Source organism: Melitaea cinxia, chromosome 20 (genome assembly GCF_905220565.1).
Source record: "Melitaea cinxia chromosome 20, ilMelCinx1.1, whole genome shotgun sequence".
In the NCBI taxonomy this organism is placed as follows: Eukaryota; Metazoa; Arthropoda; class Insecta; order Lepidoptera; family Nymphalidae; genus Melitaea; species Melitaea cinxia.
Genome location: NC_059413.1, coordinates 9,133,113 through 9,147,075, shown reverse-complemented (window position 1 = coordinate 9,147,075; position 13,963 = coordinate 9,133,113). Strand labels below are relative to the sequence as shown.

The 13,963-nt window shown below is 31.4% G+C and overlaps 1 protein-coding gene across 1 annotated transcript; it reads right to left on the bottom strand.

Moving 5' to 3' along the window:
• Positions 1-204: 204 nt before the first annotated feature.
• Positions 205-13,632, bottom strand: LOC123663385 (cytochrome P450 4C1-like). The gene is made up of 11 exons (XM_045598072.1): positions 13,515-13,632; positions 12,385-12,548; positions 9,387-9,493; positions 8,155-8,245; positions 5,010-5,195; positions 4,717-4,792; positions 3,836-4,136; positions 2,478-2,546; positions 2,213-2,381; positions 1,647-1,826; positions 205-456 (listed from the first exon to the last, which is right to left on the bottom strand). The coding sequence occupies exons 2-11, from the start codon at positions 12,542-12,544 to the stop codon at positions 290-292; spliced, it is 1,506 nt and encodes a 501-aa protein (XP_045454028.1). The 5' UTR covers positions 12,545-12,548; positions 13,515-13,632; the 3' UTR covers positions 205-289.
• Positions 13,633-13,963: the final 331 nt, after the last annotated feature.

Here is a 13,963-nt window from a genome sequence, read left to right as displayed (position 1 = left end):
TTCTTCTCAGAAGCAGCAGTCGAATTCCGAATCGATGGTAGCTTCATTTTGCAGCTTTAATTATAGGTATATAATTAATTGATTGAAAACTAATAAAATTTTAATTATAAAAAGACAATTTAAAAGTGCCTATGAAGCCTGTTTAAATATGTAATTTTTGATTTTGATTTCATTTAAATAAAATGTGATAAGTAAAAATACGTGTTAAAACACAACAACCATTTCACACTCCCTTTATTATATTTTATTATTATTAAAAAAATTAAAAAAACAAAAAACTAAATCAACTTCATTCCCCTTTTCTTGGTGTTAGTTTAACATGAAAACCGTCCAACGATGTTGCCGATATTGAAATTATTATACGAAGATTTTTGTACTGTTTGTCTGTCGTTGCTTTAAACCTTCGCAATATCTTAACGACGATTGTTTTAATCAATTTAGCGCCAAAGTATCGTCCTGAAATTAAAAAAAAAGTAAAAAAGAAAATTTAAAATAGTTTGCAACTGTCTATTTTAGATTTTTTAAGGAGTTTACTCTTTAGGAAACAATATAAGGTCCGTGGTGTTAAAAGGAAGATGGCGACTGAAATCGTGTGATGCAGTAATGGTGAGCAGAGACGTTTTAACCGACTTCATAAAAAGGAGAAGGTTTACAATTCGACTGTATTTTTTAACCGACTTCCAAAAAAGGAGGAGGTTCTCAATTCGACTGTATTTTTTTTTTTTTTTTATGTATGTTACATCAGAACTTTTGACCGGGTAGACCGATTTCGACAAATTTTGTTTTAATCGAAAGGTGGTGTATGCCAATTGGTCCCATTTAAATTTATTTGAGATCTAACAACTACTTTTCGAGTTATATCTAATAATGCGTTTTTACTTGACGCTTTTTTCGTCGACCTACGTTGTATTATACCGCATAACTTTCTACTGGGTGTACCGATTTTGATAATGCTTTTTTTGTTGGAAAGGGGATATCCCTAGTTTGGTACCATGATAAGGAAACCAGGATCTGATGATGGGATCCCAGAGAAATCGAGGGAAACTCTCGAAAATCCGCAATAACTTTTTACTGGGTGTACCGATTTTGATAATTTTTAATTTAATCGAAAGCTGATGTTTATCATGTGGTCACATATAAATTTTATCGAGATCTGATAACTACTTTTTGAGTAATCTTTGATAAAGCGTAGTTGCTTGACTATTTTTTCGTCGATCTACGTTGTATTACTTGTCGATGTAATTGAAGTCGGTTTTTTTTTCTTTTGCGAGCAAACACAATTATTTAATGTATGTTACCTCAGAACTTTCAAACGTATTTTCCCATTTAAATTCTGAGACCTAGATCTGATAACAAGTTTTGAGTAATCTTTAATAATACGTGTTTATGTGACTATTATTTCGTATATATACGTACGTTGTGTTAATAGTAGGTACATGTCAATAAAGTCGGTTTTTTAGCCGACTTCAAAAAAGGAGGAGGTTACTTAATTCGACCGTACATATGCTATATACAGCATACATATACATGGGCTATCCAACACAAGATAATTTTTCAATTCGAACCAGTAGTTCCTAAGATTAGCGCGTTTAAACAAACAAACAATCTTTTCAGCTTTATAATATTAATATTGATTAACAAATTACCTAAGCAGTCCATTGGCCCCAAGCTGAAAGGTATATAACAGTAAGTGGGTCGTCTTTTTATATTTTCCGGAGTAAATCTTTCAGGGTCGAATGCATCTGGTTCGTCCCAGAATCTAGGATCCCGGTGAATATGATACACCGGTACTACTAGCGAAGCTCCAGCTGGAATTGTGTATGAACCTGGAAATAGGGGAAATGGAGTGTTTAGGAATTTTTCTTTTCTCGTCGATATTTTGAAATAAAAGGCAACATATTTTTATTACTCCTATGTTACCCATTTTATTAATTTTAACTTAAATTTAGTGTATTAAACTGATGTTTTAGTGTATACTATATTAAACATTCGATTCTATTACTGAGATGAGAGTATCTACAAGAAGCTAGGTGCGAATTGGATGTGATGTCTGTTGCATCACTGTTATTTATTTATTTAATTTGGACAAACAGTAGTTGCTACATTATAATTTTCACATAAAAACTATAGGTACTAAAATTGAGCTTAAATGCGCAATTATATGTGGAACTTAAAATCAAAGCTGTGGATACAATTTTAAAGTCTATCTTACTAATAGCAATATCTTCACTAATAGTTCTTTGCATCATTGCTCCTATAGGGAATAGCCTGAGAACTTCTTTAAAGGCCATTTCTAAATACGGCATTTGCTTTAGATCATCATCAGTTATCGGTTTATCGTCGTTACCAAGGACGTTAATTATTTCATTATAAAGTTTTTCCTGAAATGATTAAACAAAGAAAAGGTATTAATTTAATAATTCATTATCCTAATTACTTAGTTTCTCTACGTAGTAATTTTATTCTATAAGTTTTACCTGACAAGTCTGATGGTATGCCATCATTAGTATTAAAAATGAAGATATCTTAGCTGAAGCTTCCTGACTCTGAAAAAATAATTAGTAATACTTATTAGTAGAAATTGTTATGTCGGAATAATTATACAAAACATTATAAAACTGAGTACATAGAACCTACATTTTTTTATCCTTTAATCGTATTGTTACTACAAAACTAAAAAGTATTGTTGTTATGTGATAAAATAATTATTGCTACAATTACTGGCCCATATTCTAAACTAATAATGAAACATTAAATTTATAACTAGGTGTAGCTGCGACTTCATCCACGTGGAATTTAACAAAAAAGTTTTTGTTCAGTTCTCAGAGCTATAAAATAAATAAATTTCTAAAATAAAAGTAGTCTAAATTACTCCTTACTACATCCGCTATCCGCCGGTGAAAGTCCCGTTAAAATTGGTCCAGCCGTTTCAGATATTAACCGAAACAAACAGACAGACAGACAAATATTGTAAAAAATAATATTTTGGAATATGTACTGTATATACATCCATATGCATTTAGTAAAAACCGGTTATTTTAATATTACATACAGGCACTCCATTTTTTTTTTATTTGTATAGAGTAAACAAATTTTATTGTATATTTAAAACGTTTGGACATCACTCTGGTGTAGAGGTACGTATGTAGTATATGCGCTCAAACAAGTAATCTTAGTAGGGATTGCTGTTTCGATTGTTGCTTATAATTAATATTGTATATGAGTAAATACCGGTCTGGGTGTCTGTTCTTATAGGTTTTCCCCACAGTGCCTCGGAGAGCACGTTAAGCTGTCGGTCCCGAATGCTGTCATAGACACCTGATAGTGATCGTTACTTATAGTCTTGAATAATTCGTCAACCCGTAGTAGAGCAGCGTGTTGGATTAAGCTCCGATCATTCTCCTACATGGAGATAGAGGCCTATGCTCAGCAGTGAGATGTTACAGGCTGAATCGTCACAATGTTTCAAATTAAATAATCAACTTAATATTTAAGAATAGACACTTCCCCTTTATTTTTACACATTGAGAGATTTAAAATTATTTATAACTAGCTTTTACCCGCGGCTTCGCTCGCAATGATTTTTTTTTTGGAATAAAAGGTACCCTATGTTACTTTTAATACCTCCATGAATATGTGTACTAAGTTTCGTGATGATCGGTTAAGTAGTTTTCGCGTGAAAGCGTAACAAACAAACTTACATTCACATTTATATATTAGTAGGGATTGTTTATCAATGATTTATAAATAATGAGGCATATATTAATATAGATTTAACAATAAATATAGAGTATACAACACTCTTAATCTAGTTAGAAAAAGATAAATAACTTACTGATGTAAAAATTGTAAATGTTTCATCTATTAACTCCTTAGTATCTAATTCATTAGATAACAAAAACCTATCTATCACGCTTAGCTGTGTATTTTTCGATGAGTCTTCTGTTGTATTCATTAGATATAACTTGTCATCTAATTCAGTCAACTTCTTCATGCGAAGTTTTAATATACTCGCACTTAGATCATTGATCTGCTGCTTGAATTGTTCTTGCTGTTGATATGATTTTGTTATCCAAAAAATAGGATTTATCTGTAGGTACCATTTCGTCATTCTATCAAATACAATGTCGTATAGTCTGTAAACGATAATGTTAGGAATGATATCTAAATATCCTGTTGTACCAGTTGTGGATAATACAACGTAGATACAACGTAGGTAAACGAAAAAATAGTCAAGTGAATAAGCATTATAATAGATTATTCAAAAAGTAGTCATCAGATCTCAATAAAATTTAAAAGGGCCTACATGGCAAGTATCAGCTTTTGATTAAAATGTGAATTATCAAAATCGTACAACTAGTGAAAAATTATACGGTGTAATACAATGTAGGTTGACAAAAAATAATTTATTATTATTTGATATAGCTTGAAAAATAGTTATCAGATCTCAATTAAATTTAAACGGGACAACATGACACGCACCACCTTTCGATTAAAAAAAATCATCAATTTTGGTTCACCTATTCAAAAGTGTATGTAACGTACATAAAAAATACAATCGCATTGAGAACCTTCACCTTTTTAGGAAGTCGGTTAAAAAAAAATTAACCGTCGATGCCGAAACTTATATTTTTGATGCGTAAAAATGTTATAGTTGGTAAAATTAGAGGATCGGCTAGTAAATTAAAAAAAAATAAACAAAAATTTCTTTCTTACGTTGGCGTATTATCAATGAGACTCTGCAGGTGTGGTAGTCCCAAAGTTTCGTGTTTTGAAAGACCTATTAGAGCTTCTGGAATTGAGGAAATGGCTTCCATTTATATTAATAAAACAATTTATTAATTGATTGACTAGAACTTTTAGTACTTAAAAAAAATAAGTAAAGTGTATATCTATAAGCCAAGTAAGTAAGTAAATAGATATACCTACATAAAATTTGTATTATTTTAGTAATAATTTGTATTAAAAACAATAATTTGATGGTGGTACTAAGTTCTGGTTGTACTTACGGCAAACCGTGTAACTAGTACACTGGACAATGTACTTGTAAATATCGATATCCTGGTCTTTACATAAGCTATTGAGTTTATGAACGAGCGAATCTACTTCACTGTTAAAAATATCGTTATAGCTTTCGATCGCCCGTTTACCGTAGTTCGGTGTTGCGATTTTACGATGTTTTCGCCAAACAGACCCTGAAATATAAATACTATATTTACACGTTTCCTGTAATCTATTTATCTATACCAATAAATGTAGAGCCGGTTTTGTGTTTGGTTATACTGCAAAAACTACTGAACCGATCGGAATAATACTTATACATAAGATGCAGCGTGTTTCGGAGAAGGTTTTAGTATATGATAGGTGATAAATAATCACGTGATCGTGTAAAAGAATATGGACCGACAGATGTCGCTAGTTAATAATAAAACAACTTGTACATAATCTATACTACCTAATAATCTAATAATCTATTATAAGGCTGAAAAGTTTGGGTGTTTATTTAAACGTGTGGTAGGTATAAAGTTTTGAATTAAGTTATGCTGTGTCATTTCGAAATTGTGAATATAAGTACATATATAAAAAACGCTTACTTCTGACTGACTTTCCTTCAAAAAGGGAGTTGTACTTTCCTTCAATAATTGTGTTTGCTCGCAAACGAAAAAAAAACCGACTTCAATTACATCGAAGGGTAATACAACGAAGATAGAGAGACGTAGATCGACGAAAAAATAGTGAAGTAACTACACGTTATCAAAGATTACTCAAAAAGTAGTTATCAGATCTCGATAAAATTTATATGTAACCACATGATAAACATCAGCTTTTGATTAAATTAAAAATTATCAAAATCGGTACACCCAGTAAAAAGTTATTGCAAATTTTCGAGAGTTTCCCTCGATTTCTCTGGGATTCCATCATCAGATCCTGGTTTCCTTATCATGGTACCAAACTAAGGATATCCCCTTTGCAACAAAAAAAGAATTATCAAAATCGGTACATCCAGTAAAAAGCTATGCGGTATAATACAACGTAGGTCGACGAAAAAAGCGTCAAGTAAAAACGCATTATTAGATATAACTCGAAAAGTAGTTGTTAGATCTCAAATAAATTTAAATGGGACCAATTGGCACACAGCACCTTTCGATTAAAACAAAATTTGTCGAAATCGGTCTACCCGGTCAAAAGTTCTGATGTAACATACATTAAAAAAAAAAAAAAAATACAGTCGAATTGAGAACCTCCTCCTTTTTTGGAAGTCGGTTAAAAAGGGAGCTGTAGGTGTAACAGAACACGTTTCGCGTGAAAAATAATTCCTAGTCCATTTTTAAATTGTACTTTGTTTAAATAGTTACTTTGATATATTCATTCCGAAGAATACATTTCGTGTGCGCGTAAGTATGGCTATAACTTACAATAAGAAAAAACATTCTACGAGAAATATAGTTCGTTTCCATAATATGTGGTTCTTTAGGTGTATGCGGCAGTTAGTATTATTATTTCACTTTTTCGACGCTTTTAGGGCTAAGGAATATAGTATTGGACGGTTATGCAAAAGTACTTTGCCACTTGAGTACCTTGTATAAAGACAAAGACAAAGAAAAAACATTAAAAAAGGGCTACAATATTTTTTTTTCACGTAGAACGTTATCTATAATACCTATAGAATCCCTTCTCTAGATCACTAATCATTCGTCTCACAGTCGACAGACCCCTTCCGCATTCGGTGTGCAGGTATGTTCCCGACGCCTAACTGCGTTGCCCGCGTCAGTACCTTCCTAATTGGTTAATTATTGTCACATGCGGAAGAGACGCAGTTGCACTCATAACAGTTCCGGAGATATTGCGAATTATTCGACCCACAAACGAATGTTTAGTGACACCTTGTGCAAAAAATCTACATTGCTTTTGAATTTTTTTTTTTTTTTTTTTGTTTATTAATGCTTATATTGGTCAAATGCGATACAATATTGTTTGTCGTTTGTATAATAATAATAAATTTGCCTCTTGGAATGTACGTGAAGCATTTGTATGAACCTTTATATGGAAATAATAGAAACATTAATATAGATATTGGAATATTGGATATGGTTTACTTCTGTTCCTTTAGCTGCAGAACTGCTGCATGATTCTAACCAATTGACTATTGTTGGTACTGTTCGCAGTAATAAGAAAGAGATTCCATCAGTAATTAAAACCCAAAAGATAAGCATGTTGGCACTTCTATGTTTGGTTTTGCTGCTGAGAAAGCTCTAGTGTCATTCAAACCTAAGTATAACAAGATGGTATATTTTCTGTGCACTGCTAAAAATCAACCTAATATTAAAGGCGTGACAAGTAAACCAGAAATAATTTATTTCTATAATAGTACCAAAGGCGCCGTCGCTACCATCGATCAAATGTGTTCGGGTATGAGTGCTAATCGTAAAACTAACAGCAGCATCTCAAGCAGTATTTTATAACATTTTAAATTTGACCATGGTCAACGTATATGTTATTTATGCGCCTAATATGGTCAAGCTAGGTCAAAAGCCCTTGAAGCGTAGAGCTCTCATCCAAAAACTAGCTGATGGCCATACTGAACCTTGCTACACGAACGCTATGGTACATTAACTTTGAGAAGGGATATTACAGCAACCATAAAAGATATTTTGAAAATTGATGAAGCTGCAACTAGTTCAACTCAAGAACAGATAAACAAGCGAAAAATTTAGGATTTTGCGCATATAAAAAACGCAGGATGACCAAATACTCGTGCTACATGTGTAAGAAAGCCATTTGTGGGAAGCACACGGTTTTAACCTGTAATGACTGTGAGAAGTAGTTAAAACACATGTTTATTTGCTAAAACTTAATATACAATAATGACTCATCCGTGCCATATTGTTTTTTTTTCCGACATATTATAAATAAAACAAATATTTGTAGTTTTATTTGTTCGTCTGTCAGTCGAATGTTTAGTGACATGGTGACAATGAAATATGTTTAGTGATCTAGGGTTAAAAGCGCACCGCGGGATTTAAATCCATAACACAAGGACGCTGACAAACGGTATGAAATAAACAGATTTTTTAGATCAGTCCAGTTCGATTTACGTCTTAAAATTAAATTTTTGTTGTTGTAGAAATTTGTGTTAATTAATCTATTACCTACCTGACCCACTCAGTATTCCATGACCGATCACGTCTGCCATGTATTTGTATTGTGGTCCTTTAATATTTGTTTTGTTATTTGTTAAGAGAAGCTGTGAATAAAAATTAATAATAAAATAATATTAGTATTATAATAAATAGTATGTGATTTAAAAAAAAAAACTTTTTTTTTAATTTAAAGGGACTGCTAGCCTTAATGCATACAAACCATATAAATATTGTTCCTCAAATAAAGTTTTTTTTTTTTTTTACCAAGTAATATTCTAAATGTTTCTTAATACCATGCAAGGTTTTCATCAATAATTTTGCCCCTCTACGGTATGTATTAATTTTATTTTTTACGGTCCAGCGTAAACCGATGTTAACTTCAACTCTGTGAACAGAACTTACAAGTTCTGTTTTTAGAAAAGTTTTTCCACTTCAAAAAAAATTAACCGACTTAAAAACAATGAGGAGGTTCTCAATTTGAATACATTTTTTATGTGTGTTACCTTATAATTTTTTACTGGGTGTATCGATTTTGATGACTCTTTTTTTAATCGAAATCTCATCCATACGCATTTAGTGAAAATTGGTTATTTTAATACTACAAACAGACACTTCAATTTTATTTATTCGTATAGATATGTATTTATGATACGCATTTTTACCTACTTAAAATAAAATATTATGCTTCGAGGCATAGGTACATAGCACTTTAGCAATAAAATAAATGTGGGTGAATACGGGTTATAAAGTTTTATTACATCAGTTTAAATCACAACTAAAATAGCTTAGTAAACATTTTCCTTAACATCAATTATAAGTGTATTTAATTACTAGTGTATTATATTAATTAAAAATCTAATATTTATTCCCACAATTTTTACGATTATTATTTTAATCTTTGTCTTACCATAAAGTGTATGACATACATTCAGGTCACACATAACCTCTATGCTTTCAACAACACATATCTACGCATGTGAAACGCAAATGGATAACAACTGGAGTAATCGGTGGATGGACAGCAAAATGTCAATACTTTGGTTACCAATGGAGCTAATAAAATGGGAACCAATAACAGTATAGGAGAAACACCAAACATTCAATATAATATTTTTACTTATTCCAACGTTTGATATTTTTGTAAGGGCGTTAGTGTGGCCACAATAAATTGTATATTTTTTTTTCATTAAAACAATGCTAAATAATTCAACAAAAGTTTTCATTTAAAAAAGATACACTACCAACCTTAATATCGTCAGGATTGCTCACAACGACGTTCAAATCTGCTGCGAGCCAGAATCTCAGCACATCACCATAATCCTTCATTAATTCTTTTAATACTCTTACGAATTCTGGAATGTATAATTATAAAACACATATTGATAAAGCTTAAATAGATCTTTGATAAATATTACAGTAACTTTAATCCTCAGCCGAGTATAAATTTATGTATGCAAAAAAATTAATATTTAGTAAAAATAATATTTGAATTCAACTTTGTAAGTAAACTTATGCTTAGATTATATTATTTAATATATTGTCCTGACATATAAAAAAATAATAAACCGCGATAAAATCCGAAAAAGTTGTTTCATTATTATATATTTAATGTTGAACATAATGTCATCCGTAAAATTGTCTTTAAAACATAAAATTGTTTGCTTGAGAATTATTTATAGCTCTAGAGTCCGCGAGGGCTTTTGATACTTGGTATCTGCCAATGCCATTATGAACTAAACTTCACATTTGGGCATCGCTTCTACCGGTGTTAGAAGCATGCGCTAAGAAATTGTAACCTTTTATAAAATAACGAAAGTCTAGCTCTCTGACTTATTAAATAACCGTGAATTCATTAAAGTATTTTTAGATTGCCAGCAACAGTATCTGTGATTATTTACAAGCTTTGGCTCTTTACCTTATATTCGCTTGCCTTAATTTTAATTTAGCTTGTTATTTACTACGATATAAAGTAATTATCTAAGTTTTTCCTCCAATTAATGTATAATTCTACTTAAATGTTTTAACCTATCACGGGTCAAGAATACAATATCTTGTTAATGAGTCGTTATTATTATGCAAATGTTCCTTTATAACATGGCCAAGAATTAACTCTACACTTTTATACAATGATAAAATATCGTAAAATCAAAACCACTGAAAAGAATATATTATTTTGGTACATCGAATCATTAATGAACTTAATCAGACAAGCAGGCAAATGTGTGAATTTACATGGAAATAAAATTCGCTCCTCGAGTTGGGGTGTAGAGGCAATTTTCCAGAACTGTCTTAGTTCGAATTGAAAAAAAATAAAAAAAAAAATTGTGGTACTTACTGACCACATTTTGTCTATCTTTGCAGTATCTTTGCTACATTTTATCTTGCAAGAGAACAATTTTTTTTTTCACAACTTAAGAACTAAATATTGCTGATGATAGTTATGGTACACATCATGTCGGCGTGAAATGGTGCCGAGAATGCTGGCAGCGTTTCCCCGTTGAATCGCTATACCGATTCTCTGGGCAAAAAATGCACCAGCCCTCTTGTCACCAGTGGAGGCAATAAGATAATAAGATTATTATTGTATACTACAATCTTATAAGCAATCATATATATTGTATATATGTACGATTTCAAATTATTTAGGCTTTAAATAATATATATGTGTCGTATAATTTAGGTTTTATGCTCATTTACAAAGTTTTCTTACCTAACAAAGATTCGTGTACGAGTAAGATATAATGTGCTTATGTTGTCTTCATCGGGATGAACAGTGCCAAATAACTAGTAATTTAATTTTTCTTATTATTTATTATTTTATGTATATTATTTGTTGCACTTTAAACAAACGAACATAATTATTAATCATTTTTACAAAGATTGTTGCCAAGGGCGAACTTATCCCTATAAGGTATCTTTACGAGTCTACCGCCAACAGATTGATACCATTTATACCGATTTTAGCAGTGTATTTGATAAGTTCGACCTTAATTCTTTTAAGCGAGCTCTTGTAGTTTTGTGTAGGTGAAGAAAAAAATACCACTTGTATCTAGTTATTTTACAAAACCGTGTGGTATATTACACGAGTTATCTGAAATTGATTTGGGAGTCATTATTGACATTATAGACTATCATTTTCGTCACACATACACAACAGCGTCCAATAATCCGTACAAATACTAGGATTCATCAAACACGACACAAGTTTCTCCAATGTAACTCAGGTTACCCTCTATAATGCTTTTATTAGGACCGCCTAGAGTTTTCAAATACAGTTTGGAATCCTCACTATAACATAAAATCTGAGCACATTGAAAATGTACAAAGAGCCTTTACTGGACACCTAGCAATCCACGCTGCGGGTATCATACACAGGCAATCACACTATCAATGACTGGCTAAGTTTAAAATAATTACACTTTACATCGACTCGATTTGTGTTATCATCAAAAATTATAAATAACAAAATAAACCTGGGCGACTGTATATCACTATCAGTCCTAATTAGACGCCCACGTAATTGTAACTCAAAACCTAATATGTTCTATGTACCACCTGCTAGAACTAACTAATCTTGATAAACAGTCGCCAATTGACAGAATATGTTCTAAATATAATGAAATATCACGGACATGACATATTCGACAAAACTTTTTACTTTTAAGAAATTACTTACCGACAGATTTTGTTTTTCTGCATTATTGCTATTTCTATTAATATTTGTAGTTTTTTAGTATAGTTGTAATAAGAGTAGTATAAGATCATAATTAGAGTAAGTGCAACATTGATTGCATGATTTATTTATTAAAAGGGGGTTATTTTAATATAACAAACTCTTTCCAATTTTATTTATTTGTATAGATATAGATTTTGTAAAATAGTAAGCATTTTCGAACTTTGTAATCATTCTAGTAGAATTAAAAATTCATCAAACATAACTAGAACATCGTTACAACCGATTAATCTGTTTCTAGTTTTAAATTAAAAAAAAAATATATAAAAACGAAAAACTATCTCAGGTCACAGTTTTGGTTACTCTACACGTATTTTTGCGTAAGTCACTAAAATATTATCGAATGCAATTTTTTTTCATAATATATTTTTCATAAGAGAAAATGTTAAATGTTAAATATCGGTTTGGTTGCGTGTAAACTTTTTAAAAACTTTCAGTTTTATTAGGAATATTAATAGAATATTATATGCGGTATGTTATGGAGTTGTGTTATAATATGTTGTCACTTACCTTCAGGCTGACACATAAACTTAACGGCATTTCCTAAAAGCGGTAAGGCTGGAGGACCCGGTATTTTCTTTGCCATTTCCAAAAGGCGTCGGTTTTTGTACCTCCATCGAAACCAGAAACCTAGTGCTACACCAATCAGTAACAAATAGACTGACCACATTATCCTGTAACAGATATTCATATTATATGACTTACCCGTTAGCGTAATTTGCAGTGATCCTTAAGTCCAAGATTCGATTCCCGTTCCTAGTTTGGGTATATTATATGTGTTTATTGACATTTGTATAACTTTTATGTATTTAATGTATTAGAGGTTCATTTTTCGGATCGATTAGCATACTTAATTTTTTTATTTTTTATAACTGTATACTTGTTACCTAGGTTTTCCCATAAAAATGTAGTATTGATCTAATTGTGAACTCCAAACTTTATTTATTGTTACTACTAAATAGTGGGTCTCCGACCGTGCTCGGGGAGCCCGTAAAGCCGTCGGTCCCAGTTGTTATCATGTACACCTGATAGCGATCGTTACTCATAGTAGGGAATATATCCGCCAACCCGCATTGGAGTAGCGTGGTGGATTAAGCTCTGGTCCTTCTGCTACATGGGGAAAGAGGTCTATGCCCAGTAGTAGGATATTACAGGCTGAAGCGACTACTAAATATGACCTAAAAGAGCATCTAAAATAATATACGTTATAATAGCTATCACTAACCCGCCTATGTCCAGTAGTGGATTGTGATAGGCTGAAATGATGATGATGATGACGATGATAGTGGTGATAATAGCTATTGGAACACCATTAAAATATAAAAATAAACAACTCAAGTCGACTTTATTACTTTGATTCATAGTGTAACGTAAAGTTAACCACCTTCGATATAGACTAGTGCAGTTAATGATATGATATTTCATATAAACATCAAGAAAAGTTTGTATTGAATTTTTTACATATTTTTTTTTTAAATTAAAAATGTAAAAGTATACGTATAGCTGCTAACGAGGCTTAGGCTTAGCGACTAATGTTAAAAATTAATTTTGTAGTCAAATTACTCATAAAAACTATGAAAATTAATTTTAAATATTACCACTATTTCGTCTTTTTGTTTTTTTTTTTTTTGTCGACTTACCCCAAACAATTGATGATAGGGGTATATATCTTGCTGTAATATATAATAATTACGAAGAAATAAAACTGAAGGTTCACAGTCTGCGTCGTGTTACAATAATATTCTGCTCTGTGTATAACAACAAAGATTTATATATTTCTGTAGCGTGTAGGTATGACGCCACGGCCGCCTAAACCAACGTCGCTATATTACATCCAACATAACTATGAAAAAAAATTTTTTATAGAAAAATCCTATTCTCCAGACAAGGTGTAATAATATTACACATTGTTATGGAAACTAATACATATTCTTACACAGACATATTCTTATTGAAACTAAATTACACCTTTCAACAAAATGCATCAAAAGTATTGGTTGACTCAGAAAAGTGTCAAAGCAACGCTATTATATTCATGTCGCTGAACATATTATAATTCTGCTGAAAATTTCTTCAAAATACTTTAAAT

Excerpts from the sequence above, each read along its gene's own strand:
- LOC123663385 (XM_045598072.1), bottom strand. The coding sequence starts at position 12,544 with ATGTGGTCAGTCTATTTGTTACTGATTGGTGTAGCACTAGGTTTCTGG. Across the intron at positions 5,196-8,154 it reads TGGAATACTGAGTGGGTCAG|GGTCTGTTTGGCGAAAACAT; the intron begins GTAGGTAATAGA and ends TTTATATTTCAG. Across the intron at positions 4,793-5,009 it reads TACTAGTTACACGGTTTGCC|AAGCTCTAATAGGTCTTTCA; the intron begins GTAAGTACAACC and ends CCTCAATTCCAG.